The sequence below is a fragment of the Plecotus auritus genome, assembly GCF_963455305.1.
Source record: "Plecotus auritus genome assembly, chromosome: 3".
In the NCBI taxonomy this organism is placed as follows: Eukaryota; Metazoa; Chordata; class Mammalia; order Chiroptera; family Vespertilionidae; genus Plecotus; species Plecotus auritus.
The window spans coordinates 199,815,699-199,829,541 of NC_137772.1; the positions used below are offsets into that span (position 1 = coordinate 199,815,699).

At 35.6% G+C, this 13,843-nt stretch overlaps 1 protein-coding gene across 5 annotated transcripts in view; it reads left to right on the forward strand.

The window, feature by feature from the left end:
• The window catches only part of EPS8 (EGFR pathway substrate 8, signaling adaptor), a 173,353-nt gene that overhangs the window by 97,469 nt on the left and 62,041 nt on the right, over positions 1-13,843 (forward strand). For all 5 annotated transcript variants that reach the window (XM_080659543.1, XM_080659544.1, XM_080659546.1 and 2 more), the window contains exons 3-4: positions 6,842-6,921; positions 8,287-8,363. In XM_080659543.1, coding sequence (XP_080515669.1) covers positions 6,863-6,921; positions 8,287-8,363 — 136 coding nt within the window. In that variant the 5' untranslated portion in view covers positions 6,842-6,862. The remainder of the gene's footprint in view (positions 1-6,841; positions 6,922-8,286; positions 8,364-13,843) is intronic.

The following is a 13,843-nucleotide window of genomic DNA, read 5'->3' on the forward strand; positions in this document are numbered from 1 at the left end:
AATGCTGGCACTGCTGGAGATATGCCTCACTTTTACACACTATAATGTTTTCTTCTTGGATTTGAAAACAGCATTTGTTGTTACAATAACAACAGGTAATTAAACATTTACCATCAAAATATCAGCTGACTTTATGTAAGGTAAATTTCCTTCATTTTTTTGTGTTACTATCACTCTGGTTATTATGGTGCTTTTATTTTTAGTATAAACTTGTACTCATATCTCAAAGTCCAACTTGACCTCTCAAGTTCATTCAAAAGGTGACTTTTTTTCTCCTGAGTCTCTCTCTCTCTCTCTCTCTCTCTCTCTTTTTTTTAAGTTTCTCAATAAGACTGGTTTTATTTTATTTTATTTTTTTTATAAATCTTTATTGTTCAGATTATTACAGGTGTTCCTCTTTTTTTCCCCCCATAGCTCCCTTCCACCTGATTCCCCACCCCACCCCATGCCCTTACCCCCCGCCACTGTCTTCATCCATAGGTGTAAGATTTTTGTCCAATCTCTTCCCGCACCCCTCACACCCGCTTCCCCCCGAGAATTGTCAGTCCACTCCTTTTTTATGTCCCTGGTTCTATTATATTCATCAGTCCATTCTGTTCATCAGATTTTTTATTCACTTGATTTTTAGATTCACTTGTTGATAGATATGTATTTGTTCATAATTTTTATCTTTACCTTTTTCTTCTTCTTCCTCTTCTTAAAGAATACCCTTCAGCATTTCATATAATCCTGGTTTGGTGGTGATGAACTCCTTTAGCTTTTTCTTGTCTGTGAAGCTCTTTATCTGACCTTCAATTCTGAATGATAGCTTTGCTGGGTAGAGTAATCTTGGTTGTAGGTTCTTGCTGTTCATCACTTTGAATATTTCTTGCCACTCCCTTCTGGCCTGCATAGTTTCTGTTGAGAAATCAGCTGACAGTCGTATGGGTACACCCCTGTAGGTAACTAACTGTTTTTCTCTTGCTGCTTTCAAGATTCTCTCTTTGTCTTTTGCCCTTGGCATTTTAATTATGATGTTCCATTTTCACACTAGCATTTTTAGTACCTTCTGTTAAGAAAACCTGACTAAAATAAAAAATATCATTGAGGAACCCAGCATGAAAAGAGCTGAAAACTGCTGGAGACTACACAATAGTCAAACTAGCGGTGTCGCTTACTGGAAAGAAAATTGGATATAAGCCAGCCAGGTCAGAGTTTAAATCCTGGTTCTAATTCTAGCTTCTTGTGTTACCACTTAGGCAAATGACGGAACTTATTTGAGGCTGTCTTCTAGCTCTATGAAGTAAAGCTAATTACCACCTCAAATTGTTGTTCTCAGGATGGAATGAGGCAAGGTTTACAAAACATCATCTGAAGTGGGGGCTCATTGAACATTGTTTGCTTTCCCCCTTTTTGTTCTCTGTCTGTGATTATATCTGATACAAGAAACAGATAGGACATTACTGTTCAATCATTCAGGGCACTAGATGATTTTTAAGAGTTTCCAAGTAACACACAAATGGCACCTAGGCTCTTTATCTCACTATCTTCATTTATAAAATGAGAATAGTACTTCAAAAATTAATGTGAAGATTAAGATAATGGATAGAAAACATTTACCACAATAACTTGGTACAGGGTAAATGGTCAATAAGTAGCAGCTGTTCTTTTCAAAATTAGCATATTTTATCAAAGCGGCATCATATTAACAATGTTTTGAACTGAGATAGTAGTCATTTTCTATATATAACATCCAAGCAGTGTATGTGTGCTGATGATGTCATCATAGCAACAAGAATTAGAAGGAAATACTGAAGCAGTAGTAATAGGGTATATTTGGCTCTTCTCTGTGTTAGGCCTTTGTGTAAACTCTGTCACAATATTGAACATATAATTAGTGAGAAAGTGTTTCTTTTTAGTTGGTTATTGAATTTTAATAATGAGTATTCTTCTTCAGCTAGTTATTAAACCAACATTCTGGTTTAAACAAAATTCTCCGCCAAATTATGTTCCAACTTACAAACAACCTAAGAATTTTCTCATAATTATAAAAAAGAGGAACTTACATAATTATTTTTAAATGATTACAGTGTATTGATTTAAAGACATAAAATTATTCTCCCTACATTTATATTGGCCTTGAGAAAATATTGTTTCTATATGGCCTAGAAATTATTGCAATACCTTCACAAGTGTTAGCCACTATTATAATTTTTATTATTATTACTATTATAACAGTTTGTTTTTTATTAGTTTTCCAAGTCTATTCATACACAAAAGTTCTTTATTTCTAAGTATTAGGCCAAATGACAGAGGGAAATAGATGGTTACTTCTCTACCGACAGTCATTCTAGAAGACCCTGTAGGAGATACTATGTAATGATTCAGAAGGTTTAAGGCAGATCGTTTGTGTTTTTATGTTTTAAGCACAATCATTAGTAGACAATGTCACAACGTATTGCTTAAAAAATGAATCTCAATGGTCTTTTAGTTAAAGTCTCAAATAATGATAATCACCCCCATCTGTTTTAACTTAGATCAAGAAACATACATTAAATGGAAATCGAAATATATATACTTTGTCAAAGCAAAACAAACAAGTAAACAAAACCTTCAGTAAATAAAAATGTCTGTGACATTTTCTCAGAGAACAAATTATTTTTAAGGACAGCTTAATATACAAAGAGCTACTAGTTGTATGTTAGCCAGATTGGGCAGGTGGTGTTCTAACATCGAGTCACGACTACATACTCATCAGTTTGAAAGTTGATATCAGATGCAAGCAGGAGTAAAGAAAGGGGAGTCTAAATTTTATCAATCTATCTATCTATCTATCATCTATCTATCATCTATCTATCTATCTATCTATCTATCTGGGTCTTAAAACTTTCTAATACAGATTTAACTTGCTGTTTTAGCTTACTATTGTCTCGTTTATTTCTTCTTCAGTGATTTTTATACATTCTGTTTACTTTCCTTTTAAAATTTCAGTGTTTAACATTTTTATTGTGCTTAACTTAGATCTTAAATTGTTTTATTTTTATCCTTGTAATAGCCAAATATTATTATTTTCTGTAGAAGGTAAGAGGAAAATTATAGTAACTATAACTTATAAAAGGTGTTTTCGTAAGGAAATTGATACTCTATTTCAAATCTTTTAGAAGCTATTACGACAGTTTTAGTGTATGTACACTTTTAGCAGAATTAAATAGATAATTTAGTAGAGTTAACTGAGTAGAGTCCTTAAACTTGTCATAATAAAGAAAAACTGTCTCCTTGGCTTTTTAGTTGTCTTAACAGCTAATAAAAATTAAAACACCTTACTTTCCAGTAAGAGTTGATGGTTCTCCTATATATGATTCATATAGGTATAAATTGGATGTCTTCTTAAGGCCTAAAGGAAAACAAACATTTGTAATTATTTTCTTTGCAAGGTGTGTGTTGTAATTGCTATATTTAAATATTTGAAAACCTCTATATTGCTACATGAACATTGTGACAGGTGAAACTATGATTGCTAAATGAAAAAAGTTTCTATGTTTTTAAAATTCAGTTTAGCAAATGAACACTTTCTGTTCCCTTTTATAATGCTCTCTTATTCTGACATATCACTATTTAAAAAACAAAACACAAACCATGTATTATTTGACTGTCATGAAGAATTAAACATGAATAAGATGAGGTACTGTGGCTATCACTTTTCATTAAAGCCAGCCACTGTGGTTTTAAAATACAGACCAGATCAAACTCAGTACAAACCCTGGGGGTTTAATTCTGAATGAACCAGCTTATTTTGAAAGAGTACTTCTTATTTTTAACTTTGGAAGTTAAACTTACATATGCATCTGTCTCATTTGATGTTTCACTAGTCCTGTGAGCTAGGAAGACTGGGAATTATCTCTATTTTACTGATGAGAAAATTGGTACAGGGGTTTAATTGACTTGCGTAGGCTAGTCTGTGCCAGAGATTGTGTCAGAGTTTTAGCCTTTCAACTGTGAATGCCTGTGTCTTCAACAGTAGTTCTAAATTCATAGTGTTATTCCCGTCCTCTGTCCTGGCCAGACTTCTGGAATGATGCGCTCTACCTGGACTCGCTAGGCTTATGAGATCCAACTGTAAAACATTAGGAGTTTTGTAAGCTGCTGTTAAACCATTAATAACTTGAAATGGGCCACGGTGTGAATATTAATACCATGGAAATTAGCAAGCACTACAAATCAGGGTTTCACTTTTCTTCCTGAGAAATGGTTTACCTGTATACCACTGTATCGAAGTATAAGTTGAAGGAAAACAAATAACAAGAAAAACAGAATAGATCAATTTAATATAAATATAATATAATTTTATAAATGCAGTACTTATCTAGGATAGAGGTCAGTATTTCTTTGTTCCTTAATTTAGAAATTTGCTTCTACGCTGCAAATAAATATGGGCAAGACTATCAGGAGAGCTTGAACTAAACTTGAGTGTTTATAAATTCTAACCAGTTTTTAAGATCTAGGTCAAGTTCCAGCCCTCGAAAAAATTATGCAGTCGGTATGACTTTTCCTTCTTCTGAACCTCTAGTGGGTTTCAAATAGAGCCACATACATGGAGACTTATTTACTGTGTGTTTCATATGGATTAATGTATCTCCTTAAGAACACAATAAACTCTGAAGAGTGAGACATGGATTTTCCTTCTTTCTTTCTTTGAATAACTATTTAATGAACACCTATTTTATGCCTGCTGCTATCCTTACTGTTTAGGAAACACCAGTTATCAAACAAAAGTCTATGCCTTTGTGGAGCTTATAATCTAGTGGAGAGTCAGGAATGAAAAATATCATTATAATAAGTACTTGGCAAACTTGTTTATAGTGTAGAGAGTGACTGATGATGGGTTTTCATCTATTCATGGAGGTCAGTAAAAGCTTCCCTGAGGACACTGATTGAACTGGCATCTGAAGAGCGAGAATGAATTAATTTGAAGTTACTAGGTTTTTTAAATATATGAATACAAATATTCAAAATTTATACTAATATTTAAAAAGTTTATCTTTACTTTGTTGAAAGATATCCCCCCCCCCATTGAACCCTTCTAGCCCCACCCACCCTCACCCCAGGCCTTCACCACACTATTGTCCATGGGTTATGCATATCTATAATAATAATCTATAATAATAAAAGTGTATATGCTAATTAGACTGGATGTCCTTCTGGATGACCTTCTGGACCAGGGGTCCTCAAACTTTTTAAACAGGGGGCCAGTTCACTGTCCCTCAGACCGTTGGAGGGCCGGACTATAGTTTAAAAAAACACACTATGAACAAATTCCTATGCGCACTGTGGGCCCGGGACGAGTCAGCTGCTAAGCAGGACAGGCAGCGGCACCTGGCAGGCCAGATAAATGTCCTCGGTGGGCCGCAGTTTGAGGACACCTCTTCTGGACAAAGCCGGGGCTGCAAGGGAAGCCCGGGTCCTGGGTGCCAGCAGCTGGGAGAAGGAAAGCCTATTCTTGCACGAATTTAGTGCATCGGGCCTCTAGTATGCATATAAATTCCACTGTTAATCTCTTCTCACCCATAGACTTTTTATGTGCCTTCCCAATCTGAATCAAGTTCCCTAATCATATGGCCTATATATCATTCTGAATTTTCCCTTTTAAAGGTAACAGCATTTAAAATTTTATATTTATTCATGAAGTGTCTGTTTTTTCCACTAGACCATTGGCCCAAAGCAGGGACTATGTCTGTTCTGTTTACCTTGCTAGTACCTGACACATAGTAGTCACTAGGTAGTTGTTAATGCTCCTACTCCCTTTGCCAGTATCTTATAAGAAAGCTGGATATGTCCTACCTACCTCTCCTTTATCGAGAAGACATAGTAATAGGATGTAGCAAAAAGGATGTGGCCACAGTAGGTTTATAGTTAGTCATATGGAAAATAATACAGTAATTTTTAAATAATAACACAAGAATAAACTTCGTGTTTTGTGTACTCACACTATAAACCTACTTTGTCCTACCCTATATATATGAAAGTCAGGAAAATAAGACAATGTCCAAAATGGTTTAGTGCCACAGAACCCAGGGAATACCAAGTATCCAGGAGTGAATTGAAATAAATCGGGTGTAGCAGGATTGTCTCGGAGAAAAAAAGTAAAGGCCATTGGATTTGACAGTAAGGAAGTTTTACTTATTCATCTTGTTTGAAGAAAATGTGTTCAATTTGTGAAACAGATTAAAAAATTTCTGAAGTTAAACAATCTGGTATTAATTTTTTAAATTGTTTTCTTGTGAAAAGTAAAAGGAATGTTTAAATGAACACATCTTGTAAAAAAGATGTATTCAAGTGTGTATGTATAAGATATTGTCCAATGTGCTATGGATGAAGGAAGAGAAGGGGGGATGAAGAAAAGAAAATTAGATGCAGGGAAAAAGAGTGGAAGGAAATTAACGTGATTGTGAAATGATTATCTTTAAATGATAGGACTCAGGGAGATATTTTTCCCCTTTGCACTTTTATGTATTTTATTCTTTTCTATATTTCTCAAGTTTTTAAATTGAATTAACCTATACTACTTTATAATAAAACAATAAATGGTACAATTTCATGAAGCTGACAATTGATTATGAGTGTGATTTTTTTAATAGCCTAAATCTGCTAATAATTTTAGTATATTAATGTTAAATGTTAATTGGATCTTTGTTCATATGTCCATTTGTACTTCTTGTGCCTGAGCTCCTGAGGGTGGAGATATTTGTGTTTATATTTCCAGCATCACCCTGGCAATGACAGGTATTTGTTGAATGGATAACTTTGAAACTGAGGTGTCATGTTCCTTTTATTGCCTTCAGTCTTTGTACCTTTCATTTTGTAGAACACATGATTGAAAGCCACGATGAATGGTCACATTTCTAATCATCCCAGTGGTTTTGGAATGTATGCATCTCAAATGAAGTAAGTTGGAAAGTTTATATTTAATTTGTTGTTGTTTAAATTTGATTTGTTTTATCTTTTTAATGAAAATATTAGTTTTATTTCTTTATGTAGTTCATTCCTCCTTAACATAATGTCTTTGTGACACTAACATATGTTTGCTGTTTCTGATAAGAAAAGATGCTTAAGTAATATCAACCCCAGGGGTAGTGATTTAATATAAGATGTTTTGTTCTGGTATTTTAAGTTTTATTGCTTCTATAGCTGAGTATATACTCTACTTCAGAGCTTTCAGTTTCTCTGGAGAAATTTATTAATGTTCTTCATAAGATATTGGCATTTGAGGAGATTTAAATGTCATCTAATCCAGTCTACAAAGATATTAACCATTGTGTAAAACAAAAAAATAGATCAGACACACAAAACAATCCTTGTGGCTCCATGTACAACTTGAGATCACCACTCTGACTTAAGTGGCCATTGCCTTACATATTGTGGTAAATATTGTTATTTTATATTGGCCATTGTGGTATATAGTTTGCTCATCATTTTTCAAAACCAGATTATTCACATTGTAAAGAGTTATGCTTCCCCCTTTCTTTCTACAAAGATTATTGCAAATCTCTTTACTTTTGACCAGTAAGAAACACCCCGTATGTCAGCTACCATCTTTTCTTGTACATCAGGGAAAGCTTGGCCACACCCTTGGGTTTTTTTTTCTTTCTGTTTTCTTACAATGAATATCCACTTAATCATGAATTTATAATAATTTCTTCTACTAAAGGACCCTTGTTTCTATCCCTTTCTTCTATTCTTTCTATTTTAGCCCTGTTTATGGCCATTATCTCCTACCTGAATTTTCATAGCATCTTTCTATCCCGTCCCCTTGCCATTATTTTCTGAACTGTCTTAAAAAATTGGATCATGTCACTTCCTTGTGTAAACATATTTACTATACCTAGAAATAAAAATTTAATTATTAAGCCCTCTATTTGCCCTCTCTACTCCTTGAGCTACTCGTCTGTTGAGGCACATCACATTAGATGCATTTTCACAGCTGGAATCATTGAGAGCTTTTTATAACTGGATTACTGCTCAGTATGGCAAACTGAAACTCTTCTAAGAACTTTCAACCTTGGTGAAGCTTCTTGGCTACAGTTTCACCTTGGCATTTGAGAGGAAGCGTGATTTGCACCAGTTTCTATTTCCTGACCACTTAGCAGAACAGGATCCGCCTCATTTTGGCAAATCTAGTTAGCATAAGTTCAGTATGTTTGTTTAAAGCACATGGTGATGATGGTGCATTGGAATTTGTATTGACATTTTTGAATTTTTATGACTGACTTTGAACTTTAACCCAGCACAATGACCATTTTTTTATTACAGTGGCTACGGATCACCACCCACCTTTTCCCAGATGGACAGAGAACAGAGTTCAAAAACAAGTGCAAAGGCTCTTTATGGTATGTTTAGTTATTTGATAATGGGTATAATTCTATTTCTAGCCCCTTATTTTTCTACAAATGAACATTTCAGATTCATAGTTTGAACCCATGCTTTGTTCTGTATTCTTTGGAATGAAGTAGTGATAGATAAGAATTATTTTAAAGAGTTTTTACAGATACTGCCAAAGCTGTGACCTCTGCTGGCTGGCATACAATTTAGAACATTTCAGTGCTTTCTAAGGAGCCTTTGGCATGGCACCAATGCTTTAGGTGGAGTTTCCCACCTAATGGCTTATGATATGCTTGTTGATCTTCATGACTGATCCAGTTATTGCGAGATGACAGTAGACAGAACTCCTTCCTTGTATTCCTTGAACTTTCTGGGTAGTGTTACACTACGACCAGTAGCATTTATATATTTCATTCTGCATTGCAAAACAAGCAGGCTTTCTCCCCGATCCTTCTGTAACTTCCCCTTTTTTTTTTTTTTTAACATAGACTCACATTATAAGTAATGTGTTTTAACTTCAATTATAAAAGGTATTACTGAAAAGCATTTAAGGACTACATATGTTTAGGAAGGCATTAGTTTTTACAGTCTTTATGGCCTTTTAATATTGTACAATAATAAAGAATCAGAATATGATTGTGGTTAATAATGAAGACTCTGGAATCAGACTTCTTGGGTTGAAATCCATTTCTACCATTTATTAGCTGAATGATATTGGGCAAATTATTTTGCCTGTTTGTACCTCATTTTTGTTTATTGATATAATGGGGCTATCTCAGAGGGTTGATCTGAGAATTAAATGAGTTACTACATGTAAAATGCTTAACAATGCCTTGCTAGTAGAAAACATTATATATTTGCTCTTATTATTGACATTATCATTATTATTATCTGGGAACCAACAGCATTTTCTAAATTTGGATTTTTTTTTTTTTTACGTTATCTAGATCTACAATGTCTTTGCTATGATAATGAACAATTCTAAGATTTTGGGATTCTTTTTCTGCCTATATATTTATTCAGTGACTACACTTTAGGACTCAAATTATACATTGAGAAAATGGATTTTATACCATACATGGATACATTTTTCTTCTGGTCATGTCAATCTGATTTGTGTTGGTTTCTGTTTTCTCAAGCACTGTATTGTGACATCCTTCCTGTGGTCTAGTAGTTGTGAATTGTAGATCTAGAGAATATATTCAACAAATACTTACTTAGTGATATATGGTCCCTGACATTTAGGCACATCTAGAGAATGACATGAAGAAACTGGAAAAGGAAAAAACATTTTTTTTATAAGAATAAAGTAATTTCTTCAGTTTCTCATTTCTAGACAGGTATTTAAGTGTTTCTGGCTAGGCCTTGGTCATCATAGTCTCTATTTCTGTGTTCTTTCATTCATTTCAAAGATGAGTAAGAGATGGTCAGGCTTGTACATCATTTTGGTGAGGAGGTAGTCTAGTAAATAAACTCTTATAATAAAGAGCTGACTATCGTAAGCTGACAGTGTATATAATGTGCACTGGGAGTGATCACGTCGTCAGGTGGGATTTTGTGGAAGAGTTGAGCCTTGAAGTGACCTCTAAAAATGAAGTAGCATTCACCAGACATTTGGGAGGCAGGAGGGAGCTGTAAACGTCAGTATAAACTCTTTTAAAACTTAGCGGTATATTCTATGAAGGTAGGCCATATTTACCATATTTACTTAAGGATTCCCCTAAGCTTAGCACTGTGGCTAATGTATAATTTATGCTCAGTAAATGCCTATAGCATGGATGTAATGAATTAGCAAACTGCAAATAATTTGCTGTTAACTGTAGAGTACAAGGTGGTACATTTGTAAATAAGATTGGAAAAATAAACATGGTCCATATTAGGAAGAATTATACTAATGAATTGGATATTGATTACAGGGAATGCCCAGCCATTGAAGTTTTTTAATCAGGGGGGTAAATAGGTCACATTCATCTTGGGTCTCCTTACCTAGTAAGAGTATTGAGGGTAGATTTGGTGCATATGGATAGAAACAGGTGAATCAGACATCTATCTAATAGCCCTAAGACTTTTGTTAAGCAGAAAGAGTATTAATCTTCTCACAACACAAGTCTAAAAGACTGTTTTCAGAGAGCTAAGAAAGGAATAAGGGATAAAAAATTACTTCTCATCTGTAAATTTTAATATTTATGTTGTATTAGCAGGAACTTTATAAAACCATAGATTCAAGGATTGAAAATCTTTAGCTTTTAAGCAGTAAATTTTTATTTTCCCCTTTTTACATGTAAAGCAACATGAAACCTCTTATTAAGGTGAGGTGATTTCTCAAAGTCACATAATTTTAAAAGTCTTGAATGTAAGAAATGACAATTTTTATGTCATGTGATGAAAATGAAGAGTGATAAGGAAAATAGAGGATATAAAGAGAGGGATAGAAAGAAGCAAAATAAAGAAGCATTTATAAGGAAGAAAGAAAACTTACCAATATATTGGGCTTACAGGAAAGAGGGTTTTAAGTTCCTGGAAGTTGCAGATAATGTTTCCTTCTCTTTGTATCAAATACCGACCACTCCTTCCCAACACACTGTACACAAACACAGACACATGCCTTCTCTCTGACAGACTCTCAATAAATGCCTATGGGATGAATGGATAGATTGATGATGGCAGTAGTGAAATGTATGCATGTTTGAACAAATCTTTGCAATAAACAAATTCTAGTTGAAATGTTAACTACATTTAGTTAACATTGGGAGTTCTTGACCTCCTAATCTGCATAGTTTTAACTTTCTTTTTGTAACTAGAAAGTTTGTGAAGGAGAGAGTTGTAACATAGTTTTATTTCGTCAAAATGTATACATTTTCTTAAAAATTTCTCCTTTCACAATTATTAAACTAGTTGAGTAAATCTTTCAAGAATTAATTGGCTTTACTGGATGATCTGTTAACTACTTTGGGATATGAGGAACCTATTTAGTGTACTGGAACATGGGTTTTACACGAAGGGCTGCTGTTTTTTACACACTGACCACAGGCTAGATGCTGTGTCAAGAGTTTCATGTAGCTTGCTTTTTTCATGAAGACACTTTTCAAACCTGACACCATAATGTCAGTGACATGATCAGAGAGGCAGCATGGGTTTTTGGTGCCAAGTGATGGCATGCTACCATAGGGCTGCCATTTTGAGCAAATGACTTAACCTATGGGCCCGGTTTCCTCATCTATAAAGTATAATAATAATAATAATATTGTGATAAGTTAATATGAGAAAATAGAAGTAATGAGCCTATCATAAAGCAGTGGGGATGGGTATAGGAGAGTCACTTTTAGTCCTGAGTCTTCAGATGAATCAAGGCCCTCAAATTTAATACTTTAATACATTTGAATGATGCTATACATCTAATCACAATGATACTCTGATAGGATCGAGAGGTAATTTTCATGTCTGGCCAGTGTGACTCAGTTGTTGAGCATTCTCCCATGCACCTGAAGGTCTCTATTCCAAGTCAGGGCACGTGCCAGGGTTGTGGGCTCAATCCCCAGTAGGGGACGTGCAGGAGGCAGCCAATCAGTGTTTCTCATTGATGTTTCTATTTCTCTCTCCCTTCTCCCTTTCTCTGAAATCAATAAAAAAAATATTAAGAAACATTTTTAAAAAGAGGTACTCTTCGTGATATATTTTTAAGCTTCTGTTCCTCAAATTATTTTATAAACCTATAACTATACTAGAGGCCCGGTGCACGATATTTGTGCACGGGGAGGGGGGGGAAGGGCATGTGTCCCTCTCCAATCTGGGACCCCTTGAGGGATGTCCCAGTAGGATCGGGCCTAAACGGGAAGTCGGACATCCCTCTCACGATCCAGGACTGCTGGCTCCCAACCACTCGCCTGCCTGCCTGCCTGATTGCCCCTAACCACTTCTGCCTGCCAGCCTGATCACCCCCTAACCACTCCCCTGCCAGCCTGATCGATGCCTAACTGCTCCCCTGCTGGCCCGATTGCCCCTAACTGCCCTCCCCTGCTGGCCTGGTCACCCCTAACTGCCCTCCTCTGCAGGCCTGGTCCCCCCCAACTGCTCTCCCCTGCAGGCCTGGGTCCCTCCCAACTGCCTTTCCCTGCCAGCCTGGCCGCCCCTAACTGACCTCCCCTGCAGGCCTGGGTACTCCCCAACTGTCCTCTCCTGCAGGCCTGGTTCCCCCCAAGTGCCCTCCTCTGCCGGCCCGGTCATCCCTAACTGCCCTCCCCTGCCGGCCATCTTGTGGCGGCCATCTTGTGTCCACATGGGGGTGGCCATCTTGTGTGTTGGAGTGATGGTCAATTTGCATATTACTCTTTTATTAGATAGGATTGAGTAACACAATTATGACAATAAAATTACTTCCTTTAGTTTTAGAAAAACAGTTAAAATATGCTGCAGTTTTAACAACCCTAATTTGTCATTTCTTCATTATTATACAAGAAATGTCAAAACCAGTATGTGAGAGGCTCTGCATCGCTGACGTCCCTGACAACATAAGGACTTTTTTGCTTTGGAAGATAAAATTAATTTTTTTCTTCTCCACTTCTGATAGTAACATATAATTTGGCTACTGTGATCCAGGAATGAAAATTGTTATATATTTTTTCTGGCTACTCTGTTTGTCGAAGTCTTTAAGCACTAAAACTTAAACGTCGTTTTTATGGGAAATACTTGTAAAATGTACTAAACATTCCTTCCCTTCAGGGTGTGGGCCCTGTGACTCGTCAGTGGCTCAGGGTCATAGACGTGCCCTCTGACTTACGCACTGTGATGTGTGTAAAGGCCACATCCTTACCTTTCCACCAAATGCAGAATCCTTTCACTTCTGAATATTCGGGGCCACTTCTTCCATGTGACTGGGTCCCCGATCTGTCACTTTCCTCTGTTGTTAACTTGCCTGCTGCTAGCATTGCTTCTGATATGCATAAGGTGAGGAACTAGATAGAAACTCCTACTAGTAAATAGATTCTGAGTGAGGAATTGAGTCTTGCGCTTTAAAGCTAAACATTAGAACTTGCAACTTTTAATGTATAGACATTGTGACATGTATGATATTCAGAGGAATTATTTAATGTTCTGAATAACTGAACTTCCTAGAAAAGTAACTTCCCTTTTAATTAGAATTGCTGAATTTGGAAAATGACCATTTACCATAAATAATCTGCTGTTTAAAGTCATACTCATCCTATCTCCAGAAAACTCAAGTCTCACAGAATTACCAGTGAATAATACTTTGTTGTCATTACCAACACTTATAGTAATTTTGAGATTTATGTTGTTGGGAGGCCAGGCAATAATGGATAAATATGAGGGACAGGCATTCTCTTAAGTCTCACTTCACCTCAAGCTTGAACTTTTTTTGTAATATTAGCAAGAAGGAAAATATATTTATGTTTTTCCTGATTATACTCAATTATTATAATTACAATGAGAATTGAGTATAAGTAACCTATGAACTGCACAGTTTTTTTGT